General features: G+C 40.8%; 1 protein-coding gene across 50 annotated transcripts in view; it reads right to left on the bottom strand.

The window, feature by feature from the left end:
• LOC1271042 (single-stranded DNA-binding protein 3) overlaps window positions 1-13208 on the bottom strand; it is a 38056-nt gene extending 24848 nt beyond the window's left edge. For 8 of the 50 annotated variants that reach the window (XM_061653716.1, XM_061653726.1, XM_061653730.1 and 5 more), the window contains exons 1-2: window positions 9362-9841; window positions 6394-7519 (exon numbers count right to left, since the gene is read on the bottom strand). In XM_061653716.1, the coding sequence (XP_061509700.1) occupies window positions 6394-6449 (56 nt within the window). In that variant the 5' untranslated portion in view covers window positions 6450-7519; window positions 9362-9841. Of the gene's footprint in view, window positions 1-6393; window positions 7520-7831; window positions 8094-8960; window positions 9847-11225; window positions 11314-11512 lie in introns of those variants that run through there. The other 42 variants (XM_061653714.1, XM_061653727.1, XM_061653735.1 and 39 more) reach the window with 25 other exon arrangements.
• Window positions 13209-16494: the final 3286 nt, after the last annotated feature.

Raw genomic sequence — 16494 nt, 5'->3', positions numbered from 1 at the left:
TAATTTCAGAATGGCTTTACACCGATTTCAGAAAACGAGCTGTCATTTTGGTGAGGGTCCAACTGAACTGAATGACTAAGAAAACTTTTTTTACTGAGACGATTACTGCATTTTTAGCTCAAAAAGTTTCAGCAAAATATATTCTTTATAATTTTGAAAAGTTCAATACACATGTATGATTGATATTTTGTCACTATTTTCAAAGAATATCATAAAGACAAAGGGCGAACCATTCACAAGTATGATACACAGTTGTTGCCGGTAAATTTTGGCTCCTACTTCCCTATTTGTGTCTCTAAGGCTTCAATTTAACGCTTTATTTACAAAATTAATAAGTTGATAGATAATAATTGCATTGATGAGACTTCAAAACATAACAATTATAATGCCAGTTTTGGAAGTTTTAAATGGAATGATAAAAGTTGGCATGTATATTTTGAGGTACAAACAATGGCTTTGGAATTTATAAAATTACATTATTTAAAAAAAGAAAACCAAATTGCACGGTTTTTGAATTGTTTATGTGATTTAAAATTACAATTGTCAAAAATCTACTCAAATACCTTGTAAAAATGATCATGTTTCCTACAAGGATAAAAAATTGATGACTTACAGACGATAATAAGTGCCTTAGAATCAAAAAATTGATGCACAATGTTTTGAAAATTGATGTATTAGAAGCAAAAATTTATGCTTTAGAGCCAACATTTGGTGACAACGACTGGAAGCGCAATAATTCAACTCTAAAGCTGTCAGCATTCAATTTGGCGAAACACAACTATCTGTTAGATACTGAAGAGAGATGTACACATCTGTCTCAGTGTGCTCAGTCGGTAAGGTTTAATCCTGCAAGTGAGAATATGGTTTCAACTCAACATGAAGAGTTTATACGAATTTTGATTCTTTTTTAGGATTTTTTTTTCACATTAAGTCACTAGGCAGCTTAGACTTTGGAGTGATCATAATCCGAAAATAGTGAATCATTAGTCGTCAAAGTGAGATAGAAGTGAGTTGAATCGTAAAAAAGTAGTAGCAAAAGGATTTGGAATCTCTTATTAGTATACGGAACTTTTGTTGCAGTTCATGAATTATAGAATTTGAACTGCTCATTCCATGAGAAATGCCAAATGTCAATGCCTAAGGGAATAATCTATTCCCTTTTACTCTGAACAGTTCTGCAAAATAGAAATAGAATTCTTCGTAACAGATAGATTTAAAACGTTTAAAAAATAAGAAGCCCCGAGAGACCGAGGTGAAGAGAGTTCGACCTCAAGGTAAAGGCGTAAAAACAAAAGCTGCATCACCGTGTTTTTGGCCGTCCGTTCACATCGTGGCCAGTGACGAGTGTGTCTTTGGGGTGGTGGGGGTGGTGGTACGGGTGGCCAAGAGGGGAAAGCGTTTGTTTATCGATCGAGAATCGGCAAACTCCTGGGCCGCTCTTCGGGGCCAACAACACAGCCCCAGCAGCGCCTAGTGGTGCTGTCCGTGTGTGTTGCCGCCGCGCACCGAATAGTCGAGAGCACATTCGAACAAGCGCAATATGGTCCGAGGTCGTCGTCGTCGTCGTCATTCGTCCACAGTCCAGGCAACCCAACGGAGACAGACAGAGCTAAAGAGAGAGAGAGAGAGAAAGAGACGTAGAGCACACCCTTGCGTCGTGCGAGGGTGACAGCGAATATGTTGCAATCCATGCCTTTTGCGGGAGATACTGGGCTGAAGTACGACACGCACTGTTCCAAGCGTCTTCGTCATCGTGCGAGCGGCGACAAGACAAGACACAAGTGCCTTCCACACACTCCAATGTACAACACTATCCGTACACAAGGAGGGATGCCCGGGGAAGGAGGAGGAGTTTCTTTCGCTGCAGTGAATGCCGCGATGTAAACAAAACGCCTTTCTAAGCTGCCCCAAACGCCCCGCTGTCTCCCCACACACACTCGTCCGAGGTCTAAGATCTGCTCGTATGGCCATTCGCCAAGGACCAACCGGAGTGTGTTGGCAAGCGCATTCAACGTGTGTGTGTGTGTGTGTCACACGCCGACTGTGATGTGACTTTTGGGTTGCCAACACGAGGAGATGGTTACAAAACACACGTTTTGGCGAACAAAACGCAAAGGTAGGCTCATGACCGTTACACAACACACCAGCCCGCCGCCGCCGTGTGATACGTTTCCTCCCTCTCACCCCACTCCGCCCATTCCATCTTCCATTTTCGCCCTGTCCGAGGGAAATTCCTTTAGTAACAAACACACAAAAAATAACTGAACAGAGCGACCCGCCATCACCCGCCATCGTTGGACGTGTGTGTGCGCGCATTACAGCGCCATATCTCCTACGTCATTAGTTTTTTGCGCGACCACAGAGACGAGAGACCGTTGAAGTGAGAGAATGGAAATAATGCGAAATAAAATAAAAGAAAGAAATGAAGGGATATTTTTAGGACGTCCAGGGAGGAGATCCACAAATACAGACAATAAAGCGCACATGAAACTAGCTATGAGGGGGTGAGGGTGGTGCCGACTTCCACCAAAACCACTCGCGACACACCTGGGGAAGAAAGGAAGCGTTGCTTCTGAGCGCCAATCAAATAAGCAAAGAAGGTGAAGCGGCGAGGTTGTTCGATGCAGCCCGTCCTGAGCCGAGTAGTTTTATGATCTACAACTAAACCTTATTTTGGAGTGAATCATCAATTGTTGTTTACTAAATCCGGATTCAATTTTGATTGTAAACTATACTCTAGTTTATGTACTCGTACTAAAATATATCAATTTAATAATAATCTATTTAAATATTCAATTAAAAATATTGCTATTCATGATACAATATTAAAGCGAGTGGGAACACGGGGCGAAATGGACACCGATTATTCAAGCATTATTGCACAAGATGGGATAAATGGAAAGACACCAACCAGAAAGCTTTCAACCTGTCATTAGAACAATGTTCATCATCTGTGTTGTGTTTTCCATGCCCAGTGGACAAATGCGCGTTCCGCCATATGAAATCAGTAATAATAATCTTCAAACAGTTTGATCAAATCAAAAATCAATCATAAATTCAGCCCGTTGCCGCCAAATTTCAGTGTTTCATGAGAATGCATCAATTTTTGTCTCTAAGTCAAGATTTTTTTACTCTTGTAAAAATCATGATACATTTACAAGATATTTGAGCAGATTTGTGATAACTGTAATTTGAAATGATGAAAACACTAAAAAAATCGAGTATTTTTATTGTTTTTTTTTTTGTAAAAAAAAAGAAATTTTATGGATACTAATGCCATTGTTTTAACCTGAAAATACATGCCAACTTTTTACACTTCGTTACAATTTTCAACATTGGTATAAAAATGATTACATTTTATATTCTATCAATGAAATTAGTAACTGCTGAGCTTCAAATTCGCTAATTTTGGAACACACAGTTTCAGACATTACGTAAAATTTTGTAAATAAAGCGATTGACTACAGCCCTTAAAGACAAAAATAGGTGAGTTAGAGCCAAAATTTAGTGTGAACCTAACCTCAACGAGCCAGCGACCACCATTCGACGATTGTTAACATTATTTTCAGGCTGATAGAATCTAAATATAAAACTTAAGGCTAGTTTGTCGCATAGTTATATATGGCGTGTTGGCATGATTTCAGTCGCCAACTGTCAAACTCCGTTAAATAAAACTGGCTAGTATAAAGAGAAAAATAGAGACTGAGATGCTTTCTAATCCAAAAATGTCAGACATCGCTCTGGATATGGAACAACCTTGCATAGGAGCATACAATATGCAGCCTTAACAAAAGAAGAAGGTTAGTATCGTAAAACCCCCCAAATAGTGCTTCGACCGGAGCAAACCCGGGAGATCGAGCTTAGAGCAGATGCGTCCAAACAATAGAAACACTGACTTGCATTTTATAAGGATTTTGATCATATTCATAGACAAACAATAAAAGCACAGAATGATGGAAGAATAATTGTGTAAGAATAAACAAAAATCAAAAATAATAATTAAACTGCTTAACATGCCCATATTGCCCTATATTCCCATACAAGCAATTGAAAATAAAATCATAGCTACACCTCAATTTTACAAAAAAATGGGGTATGATTTTAGATATCCCATTCGATACCAGCCATTTTACTAAATATTAAAATGGACATAAACCAAAAATAACTACAAATATGTTTCAAAAGCTCTTTCTAGTCTTAAACGATACGGCACGTGGTTTGGCAGGCTCAAACCCAATGTCTGGTGCTTTGGCAAACATCATTTAAATTCCTCAATCCATGTGAAAACAAAACCGAACCTTCGTAAGACCTCATTATTGGAAAATGCCTCGCGTACGCCACTAAAATGGACATTAAAACACCTTCCTTCAACATTGTACGGATTTTTTAAAGAGGCTAAAAAGACGACGACATGATATGATCGCGTACACACCCCACCAGAAAGCAGCACAGCACCAGCAGCAACGATCGACGGAACAGATCATTCAAGCATACGTGCACACAGAGAAAGAAAGAGAGAGATAGAGAGAGACCCGCAGAAGAAGTAACGAAAAAGGAAGGCAAGAAAATCAACCAGACGTTCAAGGTTGAGGAATATGCGCGCGCGGTTAATGATAGGAGTGAATCGTGTGTGAGTGTGTGATGGTCGATGAGAAGTTCTTGCACACACATCCCCCTGCAGTGTGTGCTTTTTTATGTGTTTCTGCGTGTCTTCTGTCTCTGCACACACAGGGTGAAGATGGAACGACGATCGAACTAACAAAGGGAATGATTTGCCATAAATCTTGACGCAAACGTGCGCCCTTTCGCTGCCTGGAGAGACTGTGAGGGTTTACGAGCTACGACTGGAGCTATTTAAAAACGTGTTTTTCCTTCAGGACGATATCTTGCAGGACATAAAAATTTGAAATACATAAATTATAAGTTAAGTGGAGTGTCCTTTTCTGGGTCTTAATTAACGATCATCGAACGATGATCATGTTTTCAAGTGTATTACGAGTAACAGGAACTACACATTTTAGAGGCAAAACGACTAAAAAGATAGAATTTGACCAATCTAATGAAAAATTATTAGATATCTCAATAATTTTAAAATGGATCTTTTAGGTACAGATACGTGAAATTGAACTAGGAAATTAAACAGAGGTTCACATGGTTTTTTTTAAGTTTCACGACGATTTTGACGCAGAAAATTGATAAATTGTCAATGAATCGTGTGAAAAATACTAAAACCAACAATATATTATGTTACGAATTTATTATAATCAAAATTCTCCAAAAATCTTTTTTATAGTTTCCAAGAACAGCCCTTAGATATTCTCTCAAGTAGTTTCCAATATGTTGTTGGAGTTAGAGATATGTAAAGTTGGCAATAGTCCGGAGTTCCGACTAACATCCAACTCCGGAAGGCAGTTTCACCCAGCATTATCCCCGCATTCGGGCTTTTCGAAATCGTCTGGAGCCGGAGTCGCCCGGAGTCGTTCGGAGTGGAAGTCGTCCGAAGTAACCGGTAGTCGGCTTTCGAAAAAAGGCCTGTTCACGAAATGCACACACAAAGTGAAAGACAAAAAACAACGAAATGAAATGCCTGATCACAAGAACATTGCACCTGACGGATCCAGTTGACTCCGATCGACTATACGAAACTCCGGACGACTCCGGGCAACTCCAGACGCCTCCGGACGACGCTGGACGCCTCCGGACGACTCCGATTCCGGGCAGAACTAGAGGTTCCGATTTTGGTTCCGGAGTCGGACTAACAATATCCATACTGGGATCAGTCGTGGCTGAGTCCACAAATCACTAGTTGGAGTTATCTGGCGATCTTCCTTAAAGTAACAGACTTTTTGGAAATGTATGTATGAGTGGTTCGTCAGCAAAAGTAAACAAATTTGTGCTATTCATGATCGAACTAACGACATACCAGACATTTTAATACAGAATTATTGTTCTTTTTGGGCTACATTGGAGGTCCTAAACTGAGACGAATTTAGTTTTGACTCCCAACGTTTCACTTATTTCGTGACTTTTTCACGCTTTCAAAAAAGGGCAGGAGGATGAATGATATCAGAACATCAGAATCAGGACAACGATTGCTTTTCTTATTTACAATAATTAACATTTCGTTACATAATTCGCGTTTAAAAACAGGTCTTTGTCTTTGCTTCTGAAGAGCAGTTCTTTGATTTTGAACAGATAGAAAACACGTTCAATTTGAATATCAAAGATAGAATTGTCAGCGCCTATTTCGATTACCACTCAAGAAGTGACCATACAAGGTAAATTAAAAGAAAACTACGTAATTTCAAGAGATCTAACTGTCAATACAATCAACACAAAGTTTGAAGAAAAACTAGTAGAATAATAATAAGAAAATACACATTAAATACTCACTTTTCCCTAGCTTGTGCATCTGACGGCACCGCCGTCCCTTTGCCTTTCGCGTACATCTTCACCAAAGCGCAATGATGGTGGTGGTGAAGGTGATGGTGGTAAGGGTGATACCCGTACGCTCCGTGCTGCCTCCTTTAAGCGTGGGTGGGATGGATGGGGAGGGGGGTGGTACGGTTTGGTGTCTTTAAGATATATTAGTAGTTGTTGCTGTTGTTTGCGGTGGTATCCGATTGGTCGCGATCTTCTTCTTCTTTCTCCGTTCAAACGGTGCACCGTCACACACTGCGAGCTGTGTCACCAAACAATCTCACACTAGCACGCGAGCGCACACACACACGCATACACGGAGGTTTTTGGTATCCTCACACTACCAACGATCAGCTGGGTGGCCCCACCGTTGGCACTTTCTTGCCGCCCTCCCGCTCGGTGCTTGACACACAACACAACAACAACACCCAATCCGAAACAATCGCACCTCCCGTGTGTACCTCGCCTATGTGTATGAGTTGTGTTACTCTCTTCAGATCGGGGCTGTGGAAGGAGGGGAATTGGCCAGATCCTTTTCCTTACTGTAACAACATGTCAACAAACACACACACACACGCTCACTCTCCGTGGTTGTGTTGTTGGCTTCCGGCCCTACTACAATCGCTTCACACAACACACCAGCCCACAACAGGACACACAAACGCGCGTCACAAACACACACACACGCACACAGTTGCTGAGGGACGATTAGGATCGATTTTGACCGATAGCAATCAACGCACACGGCCTGCGATACACACACCGACACACATGCAGACGCTTTTTCCTTCTCACTCTTTTACTCACGTGAGATTTGCTCACTCTCACACAGACGCACACACACTCAGAGGGAAACACCTACATAAAATACACCGCTCACTTTCCAGTCGATGATGATGAGGATGGGTGAATGAAACTCTTCCTTCTTCTATTGGTTTGCCGATTGTTTAACCGCACGCACACAAACACACACAGACACAACGGTTACGATAGATTCCACCTTTATTCTGTTTCCTTTCCTTTCCTTTTACAAATAACACTAACACACGCGTACAAACGTCCTGATGGGCTCAACAACATTCAACGGGAAGTAAAATGGCTGCAAAAAAGAGAAAAAATACAATATGTTCGATTATTGTTAGTTTGATTTTTTTTTAAATTATTATTATTTGAAGGCAATAATCCTTGGCAATGATCCGTCCCAACACTTTACACCATGTTGTGTTGCTTTTCGAGAAGTTTTCATTTCTAGGATGAAAATGAGTGCAAACCAAAATTGTGCACTATTTTGGTATTATTTATTCGCCATACACAGACGCGCACACACACAATCATTACACATTTACGTCGTTTGTGTGGAGGATGATATCGTTCACCGATGATATTGTGCGCCGCACACGAATTCCAATACCTTTTCCCCGAGGCCGCGCGCGCTTCACGTCACACACCAAAAAGAATAACAAACGTCATTCGGAAATAATAGAAAAGCGAAAAAAATAAATGCTGCTGCCCGCTGCTTCAACCAGCGCACACATACACACTCACACGCACGCATGCACACACAAACAGTGCGCGATTAGTGTCTCTTTCCACCACACACACACACAGAAAAGAAACAAAAAAAGACGCTTCGCACACACCAACACAGCCTTGCATGCATGTACGCACTGCTGCTACTGCTGCTTGACGTATCGAAGCTCAATAGAAACAGAGACAAAAAATACACACAAACACACACACAAGCACAATAATGGCTGCGCTTCACACTACCCCACGCACTGTCCCTTCCATCCTTGTGTATGTATATTGGGCCCTGTTTTGTTGTTGCCATGGTGAGCGTTTGTGTTGGTGCATCTCGCAACCTAATTGTTGATAATAATTACCGCTGACACGGCACACACACACAACGAAAGAAGCACAAACACACACACACGAGCCGCCTAATGTTTCACTTCAAAATAGACACGTATGTGCATCGTTTCCCATTCGTAGTGGAGAGTGTACGTGTATACGTGTGTGTGTGTTTGTGCTTGGCTGAGTGGAAGTGTGCTGAGCAGGAGAGAAAGAGACGGCAGCAATAAATCGCAGCAGTAGGGGTTCAACCAAATGAAAAACCAAAAACGCAGGCGACCGGGGCAGGCAAAGCAGGCTGTTGGCTTCAACCTTTTTTTCTTTCTTTCTTTTTCCCCCATTTCGAGTGTGTTCTCCGTCGTACTGTTCTTTTCTGAATTACCAAACAAATAAAAAAATACACACGTTAAAAATCGAAAGATTGAAAATATAGACACTGCTTTGCTGCTGAATGCCTCATTTTTGGAAGGAAAATTTTGGCGGCTGTCTTTCATTTTCTGCAAGCAACATGGTAAAGTATGGTTCCAGCGAGAGGTTGTACCCTGCAGCAGACATTGAACTAAACAATTTTATACGACAACCATCTTTCTCTCTCACTTCCTAACACACTTGCTTCATCATTCGCGAATAAACACAACAGTTTTTCAAACAAACACATCCAAACGCCGAAAAAAGCGGTGCCCAATTGCCTTTTTTTCTTTCCATCCACACAACACTGCCGCTGCTCTGTTCGTTGACTTTTGCACGCAATAAATGTGTACACACACCACACCAGAGGAGCTCCACAGTTCCCTCAGCAGTGTCATCACACCACATACAGCGCTGGCTGTTTTTTTTTTTTTGTTTCTTTCCTTTTCGCCGCCACTTCAATTTTACACACACTCGCCATTGTGCTGCTGCCACAACACACACGCCAAACACCACGCGTTAAACGCACTTTGTTCATTTCACGTGGAATACAGAAAAAAAAACCAGAAGCAGGAAAATATGGTGGTCTTGCCAAACGGAGTGAACAAAATATCTCACACACAGCAAATAGCACAATCCCGCCGGATAAAAACGCAGCTGGACGTCGCACTTTCACACACACCGTTTTTTTGCGGCTGCTGCTACTGCTGCTGCTGCTGTCGATGCTGCTGCTGCTGTCGCTGCTACTCTGCTGGACGACGACAAGATACCTTCTGCACACTTCCGTCGTTGTGATGCGAGTAAAGCGAAGGCTGCGCGGATTCGGCGCACGAACACTACCTCACGGCTCGGTATTATTCCGCCGCTCTTTGACTGCTTTTTGGCTCCGGAGGGTAGCGGAGGGGAGCGGAGGTTCGCTTCTACCTGTGTCCGGGGCAGCGGCGGACGTGTGGCAGTGTGGCCCCTGGCAGTGCTGTCAAATCGGAGCGCGCCGCATGCTTTGACGAGGGTTACATTTTTTTTTTTACGTTTTTATTGTGCTATAGTATTTTAAATTGTTTTGTTTATTAGATTAGAGGATTTTGAAGCCTTTCATAGGAGTGATATAATTTTATTTGTTTCACTTTTTTAAAAGTTCATCTGGTGCACTATGTCTATCGTCGTAATCTAAAAGGAATTGAATTAGCTAGTTACTTTGCCATTATATCATTCTTAAATGTATCTTGTCTGATAAGAATGTGAATAACGTTTTGAAAATATAGTCAGCGAGTAATTCCTGTGGAATGACATAAGCTCTAGCCGAAACTCATTGTTTTCTTTATATTTTATTAAAGTTTCGGTTCAAAAATTGAAAATAACGTTTTAATTTAATTTTATCTTTTTAAACATCTTCCACCACCTATGCTCATTTTTATCATAAATTATTAAAGATAAAAACGAAAAATGCATTTCGTCCATTGAATACAACTGAACTACTTCACTGGTTTTGTTGGTATGTTTGAAAATGTTGATGTGTCTAGTTCATGGGTTTTTAAAAAGGCCCTCCATAGACATCCATTTGATTTTATCGGATATCTGATACGACACATTCTAAAGCCCCTAACGCCCGGGTTACATATCTAGTGTAATTAAACGTTTAATATTGTTATTTTTGCAATGCTTCATTCAGTTTTAATCAGAATATGGCTTATCATACACCAAAAGAAAGGAAATTTAATTCCCCGAGCATTTAAACTATAAAAATTCTTAATGATGCAATTAATTCATTATTGTGGAACAAATTTCCGCAGAAAATTATCACTGTCGTTTAGTAACATTGTAACGCCACACCCTGTATTTAATCGAACATCACAACAAACTTGAACAAACGAACAGAGTTATATGAATAAACAACGTCTGACATCTATGACAAACAAGACAAACATCGTCCCAACCATGTCAAATTTCATACCATTCCAAAACCACTCCTTCGAAAAATAGCATATAGAGATTTCATTATGTTAGAGGTCAAATGTTGTACTATTTGAAATTTCAGACTGAATAGATAAATCGCATTGACAAATCACCTGCAGCGGTGACACAAAGAGAAATACGTTATTTATTTATTTTTTTTTATTCAGAAGGGACGGCTTTGCCGTATTGCTTAAAAAATGTATTATTTGATTTCAAAACGATACAAAATATTCAAATGAAAAATTCACAAAACGCGTGGCTGCCAAATTGAATTAATTAATGAATTCCTTATTTCCCTTTCCATCAACATCAATAACAAAATAATAACACTTCTGTGTTAAAAAATAAAAACAACATTGAGCATTACCAAATCAATAGGTGAATGAAGACAATTTGCAAAAAGTAAAATGAAAATAAATAACAAAAAAAAAAAACAAATGAATTGAAAATCACCCTCCTATAAATTAAATCGAGTTGGACAATCCTGAACCTGGGAACGTTCTGCCATTACGCACACATCCAAAGCAACCCCGCTCCGAAAGACCGGCCTCAATGTGACAGATCAAAACATTTTATTGGCAATATTTATTCACCCCCCGTTTCGCGTCGATAAAAGTGTACATTTTCTTGGAAATTTCCCTTTTCCAAAAGCAAAACCACTCCAAAAAGCAACTCCAAAACCAATCGCACACATCCGTCACATTGCCAACAATTAAACCCAATCGCCAGCAGCTTGAGACAGAAGCGCACGGAGCGAGTAAGCAAAAGACAGGGATAGCCAATCGCAAGCGAGCAGTGCGCGATTATATTGAGCACGCGTACGCACACTACCATCCCGCCACTGTCAGCTTCGGTATGGGTGTGTGTGTGACATATTTACCTCTTAGCCTCATTACGTCGCTCGCTGGGTGAGTGTGTGTGTGGGTGAATTAATCGAATTTCACTAAAAATTTCAGGCGTCAACACAATCGAACGGACCAAGTAGTAGGGTCGTTTTCCACTACAAAATTACACACCGTACTAACATGCATTAAAAAAATACCTTTTTTGGCTTAAAATTCTAACCACAATTTTGTGGGGTTTTGCTTACGACTCACACACACACACACACACTCTGTCCTTTTCTAGTTAATAGCGGAGAGAGCGAGAGAGCAGCAACAAAAAAAGCGACGTCGCTTCCGAGAATGATTTTCTCCCTTACAACTTCTATTGTGTGTTACCAACCTGTGTGTATGGCGTTTGTGGCAGAAGTAGCAGCAGCAGCAGCATCGCACCGTTGTAGTGGTGGTGTTGGTAGTAGTACACACGATTGCATCACGACGACGACGACGACGACGACGACGACATTCGCTCTCCTCCACCTACACCAATCATGCGCTTTTTATTGTTCATCAAACCGCGAGTACAGCACTAACCGGTGTGTGTGTATAACAGAGGATTTTTTTTATATTCATCCAGCCCTTAATCACCAACACACACACATAGAAATCGCTCGAAATGCGCTTTCAGCTACACATTTCGTTGCCAACACCACTTCCAAAAGGGACATTTTTCTTCATTACATCGTTGGGGCTACACAGCGACGATTAATCTCAAAAACTCAATCACGCATACACACACACACACAGATACAGTGAAACGTAGCCCCGCGTACACCTTGTATCAAACGAAAAGGCAGCAAAAAGCAGGACAAAAAAAATATGAACGGTACAGCCGATATACACGTCAAACGAGCACGCGACAACAGCAAAAGAAGAAGAAACAAAATCAAAGATGCGGGAAGATACACAATACACACACACACACAGTGGTGTTGGAGGGAAATAAAACGTTTATATACGGCTATATATTGCACTCTGCACACACACACAGTCTCGCTATATGTATTAGCAATATAAACGCGCTTGTATAGAGAGCGTAAAGCGAAGAACAGCGTAAGGAAAGAAAAAAAGCAACCAAACGAGAGAGGGTAGCCGGCGCGGGACCCAAAATCCCGGATCTGTGTTGTAGCCCCCAACCGGGGGGGGTGAAAAAGAGAAAGAAGGAAAAAAACACCCAAAAAGAAAGCAAACGACCCCAGAAGATGGGAAAAATTGATCGGGAGCATCACCGTGTGTGTGTGGCGTTCTGAAATATTTTTCTTACTCTTCTCTCCGGTCCACAAAAGCAACCGCTTTAACTCAGTGTGCGAGCGAGCGAGCGAGCGAGATGGGGTGTTACAGTAGAATGTGTGTTACCTATCGGCTTGGCAGCGAAAAACAGCAGCAGGCGCAGCCAGGGAGGAAAAAATCCACACTTTTCCATACACACGCACGGGTCCGATTTATCTCTCTATACCTCTATCCGCACTAACACAGCCTCGAGTGAGCTATTAAACACTCCTGAGCGCACTTCTGCTCGAATACACAAGCGTAAGGGTTGGTGTGTGCGCGCGGCTTTTGATGCGGTGCTTGTGTGTGTGTGTGTGAGTGAAACGAAAGAAGAGGGTAAAGAGGAAGATTGAGGCGAGCGCGCGCGCACGCTGATTTCCGTATTCCTCCTTCCTCTCCCCCCTCGACCCATTCCCTCTTCAATCGAGCGCGGTGGCAAGCTGCGGGCAACATGAATATATAAAAATTGCTACAAATACGACCGTCATACATACACACCAATACCAGCGCACACACACCCGGCTAATGACAAACAGTGCGCGCACGGTACAATCATTCCCCCTTCTTGGTACGTAGCAGCAGCGCGGTGTGTGTAGGGCAACATCGGTGGAAGAGAGTGTGATTGAGGGAGGGAGAGAGAGAGTGGCAGTGAGTGAGTGAGATGGAAGTAACAATGCGCTGCTGCTGCTGCTGCTACCTTGCGTTTGAGTTGCCATTGCGATGGAACGGGGCAGCATAGAGAAAGGGAGAGGGGGGCAAGGTGGGGTGTGGGAGAGTGAATAAGGGAAGAGGAAGCAAACATCACCAACGGCAACCTCGCTGCGTGCGTGCAGCAGCAGCAGCAGCATGGGTTTGCTTCGATGCCCACCACCCCCGCCCCCGTAGCTCCCACGAAGCTAAAGGAAGCAATAGAAATGTTTGGCGAATCGGTATGGTCTGTTACTATTTGTTCTATTTTTGTTTTCATTTGTAGCAATTGCTGTCCTTTTGCTGCTCTTGTTTGGTTTTATTTCATTTTATTTTTTTGCTTTTTCTATTCTTTTTTCGTTTTTTCATGTTTTACTATTTTATTTGCAAATTTAACAATCGGTCAAGCGTTTTACTTTTTGTTGTTGCTATTTTTACTTTATTTAAAGTCTGTTCTGTTTATGTCCTTTATTTTCGTTTATTTTTTTGTCTTTTTTGCATTTTATTTAAACAATTGAGTTTCTACTTTCTCAACTACTTACATGTATTTTGCAAGTAGGATTATGTGCTCGTTTACTTATAATTAAAGTGTTATATTTTCATATTATTTGATTGCAAACTGCATGCAAATTCAGGACCTAATAACTAGTGTCAAAAACTGTACTATATAAAACTGTGCTATAAACAAAATTATACTAAAAAAACACAAAAACATGAAAAAATGTTTAAAAATATTACATCATTAAGAAACATGAATTAAAAGGAATAAAAATATGAAAATTGATAACAATATACTTAAATTATACTAGTTTATCATATGAAAAAAAAACTATCCACAAAGCAATAAAAACATAGTATCAGTTAACACAGGATATGAAATGGAATAAAAAAACATAAAAACATGAAATATGAAGAAAAAAATTGAAAAATAAAACAAATATTAAACTTGAAATACACCAGATTATTTTATGAAAAAAATATTAACAGAATAATAAGCATCAGTTACAAAAGATATGCAGGGGAATGAAAGTAAATTTAACTTAAATTTAACATTTAACTACGTTTGTTTTAAGCAAAACAACAATACAGCAAAAAAATTAACAAAATTACCCAATTTGTAGCAACAAAAAAAGCAAAGATAATGTTAATAGAAAGGATAACGTTGCTAAAATAGAGCGCCAAACCCCTTTGGAGCCTTTTGCCACGCTAAACGAACGGACACAGATTGCAAATCCCATGCTAATCCTACGCCTAATAGCGCTTTTAAGCTACACCGTCTCGAAAATCCCTCACGAAAGAAATTCACTTTGATCATTCGTTCTTTTGTTTTGTATCTAAAGGACACGTCGAGTGAGTGAGAGAACCAACAGCAGCACCACCACCCAACTCCTCGGCAGCATGATCTTCAAAAGAAGAAGTATGACCACCGATCAAAGAATTGTCCTCATCCGCTCGCCGCAGCCGCCAACGTCGCCGCCTCCAGCGGCCCAAAACTGCAGCCCTAAACTCGTTTGAAGAATAAACATCTGTAAAGGCACGACCACCAAAAACTCGACCGGTGGACACCACCATCCCTTGCACTGAGACGGGAGACGAGAATTTGGAGGCATGGAGAGAGATAACAGGGGAGGGAGCCTGAAAACCCTAAAACCATAGGGTTTAGGAGTACATAAAACCATACATAAAGCATGCGGGGATGCACACAGCACGTTCGGTTCGATCCTATGTCGACCACCCAGCACCCACCCCCTCCCACCAACCCCGCCACCCGCCCTCTTGCTTCCTGGTGGCGCTGTGTGTGCGTAGCCTGTGCGTTCGCGACTGCTGCATTTGTATCCTGCTTATCTATATCTCACCGTGCTGCTCACCACTTCCAGCCGAACAGGTGGATTAGTGGGATAGTTGGGCGAGCGAGATGGAGAAAAAAGAGAGAGCAAAAAATGAGAGAAATAGAACGATAGAGAGACAAAGAGAGAGAGAGACTTTCAGTAGTAGTCCCTTAGGCCACAGTTTTAAAGGTTATTTCCCAACACAACGTACACCCGCATTCGATGGCGAGAGCGGGCCTGGCTACTTATCGCAAACTTTCTGGAGTTTTCTAGATCGAAGTTTGTGTATGTAAACATGCAAAACACTCCCCTGTAAACCCCCTCAACTCGGGCTCCAGAGGTTTGCTTGCTGCTTCAAAAGGATTGATAAGCGAGAAGTTTATTGCCATGTTTGGCTAGGTTCGTTCCGTGTGTAACCGTTTGCTGTTTGTACAGTTCAACGATCTTGTTTGACTGGTATGAAATTGTATTAAGTTGCTGTTTTTTACATTTCTTCTATGTTTTTCTTAGATACGGTCTAGTTTAATTATCATTTAGGCAAGTTTTTCTTTTTTTTTCTTTCATTTCATGACATTTGATCCATATTTTGCTCTAAGCCTATAAATTATCTTGTTTGTTCTGTTCTTTCATTTTTCCTTAACTGGTTATGATGCGTATTATGATTTTTTCTACTATTTTTTTTCATATTTTTCTATATTTCTGTTTTCTATTTTCATGTGTTTTTTCGGTTTGATTTGGCTTTCGTTTTTCATTAGTTTTGTATTTCTGTGCAACTTTTTATGGCATCTCCTTTCCAGTTACAAATATCTTGGGGTTTTCATTTCATTATTTTCCCTCTCCAACTGTTTGTTGTTTTTGTTATAAACATTTAATTAATTCATGTCGTACTTCTTTTACTGTTTTGATTTCTTTTTAATTGTTCAACCAGCTTATTTGTCTGTTATTTCCTTCATTAGATGAGTTTTTTTTTACAATTTCCAATGTATTTTGTTGTTGTTTTTGCATTATATTTGTCTTCTATTCTTCTCTCAATCTCTCTGTTGAAAGCTACTACCTGTTCTTCACTTGTTTTGCTTTTTATGTTTAAAACTTTAGCATTCCTTTACTTCGCATTTAACCTTCGTCTGGCAACTTTCTTCGCCATCAAGCCTGCCCAGTGCCGGTTAAAGTTAGCACCTTCACCTTAGTCCAACGCA

The sequence above is a fragment of the Anopheles gambiae genome, chromosome 3 (assembly GCF_943734735.2).
Source record: "Anopheles gambiae chromosome 3, idAnoGambNW_F1_1, whole genome shotgun sequence".
Classification (NCBI taxonomy): domain Eukaryota; kingdom Metazoa; phylum Arthropoda; class Insecta; order Diptera; family Culicidae; genus Anopheles; species Anopheles gambiae.
This window is presented reverse-complemented; position numbering and strand designations above follow the sequence as displayed.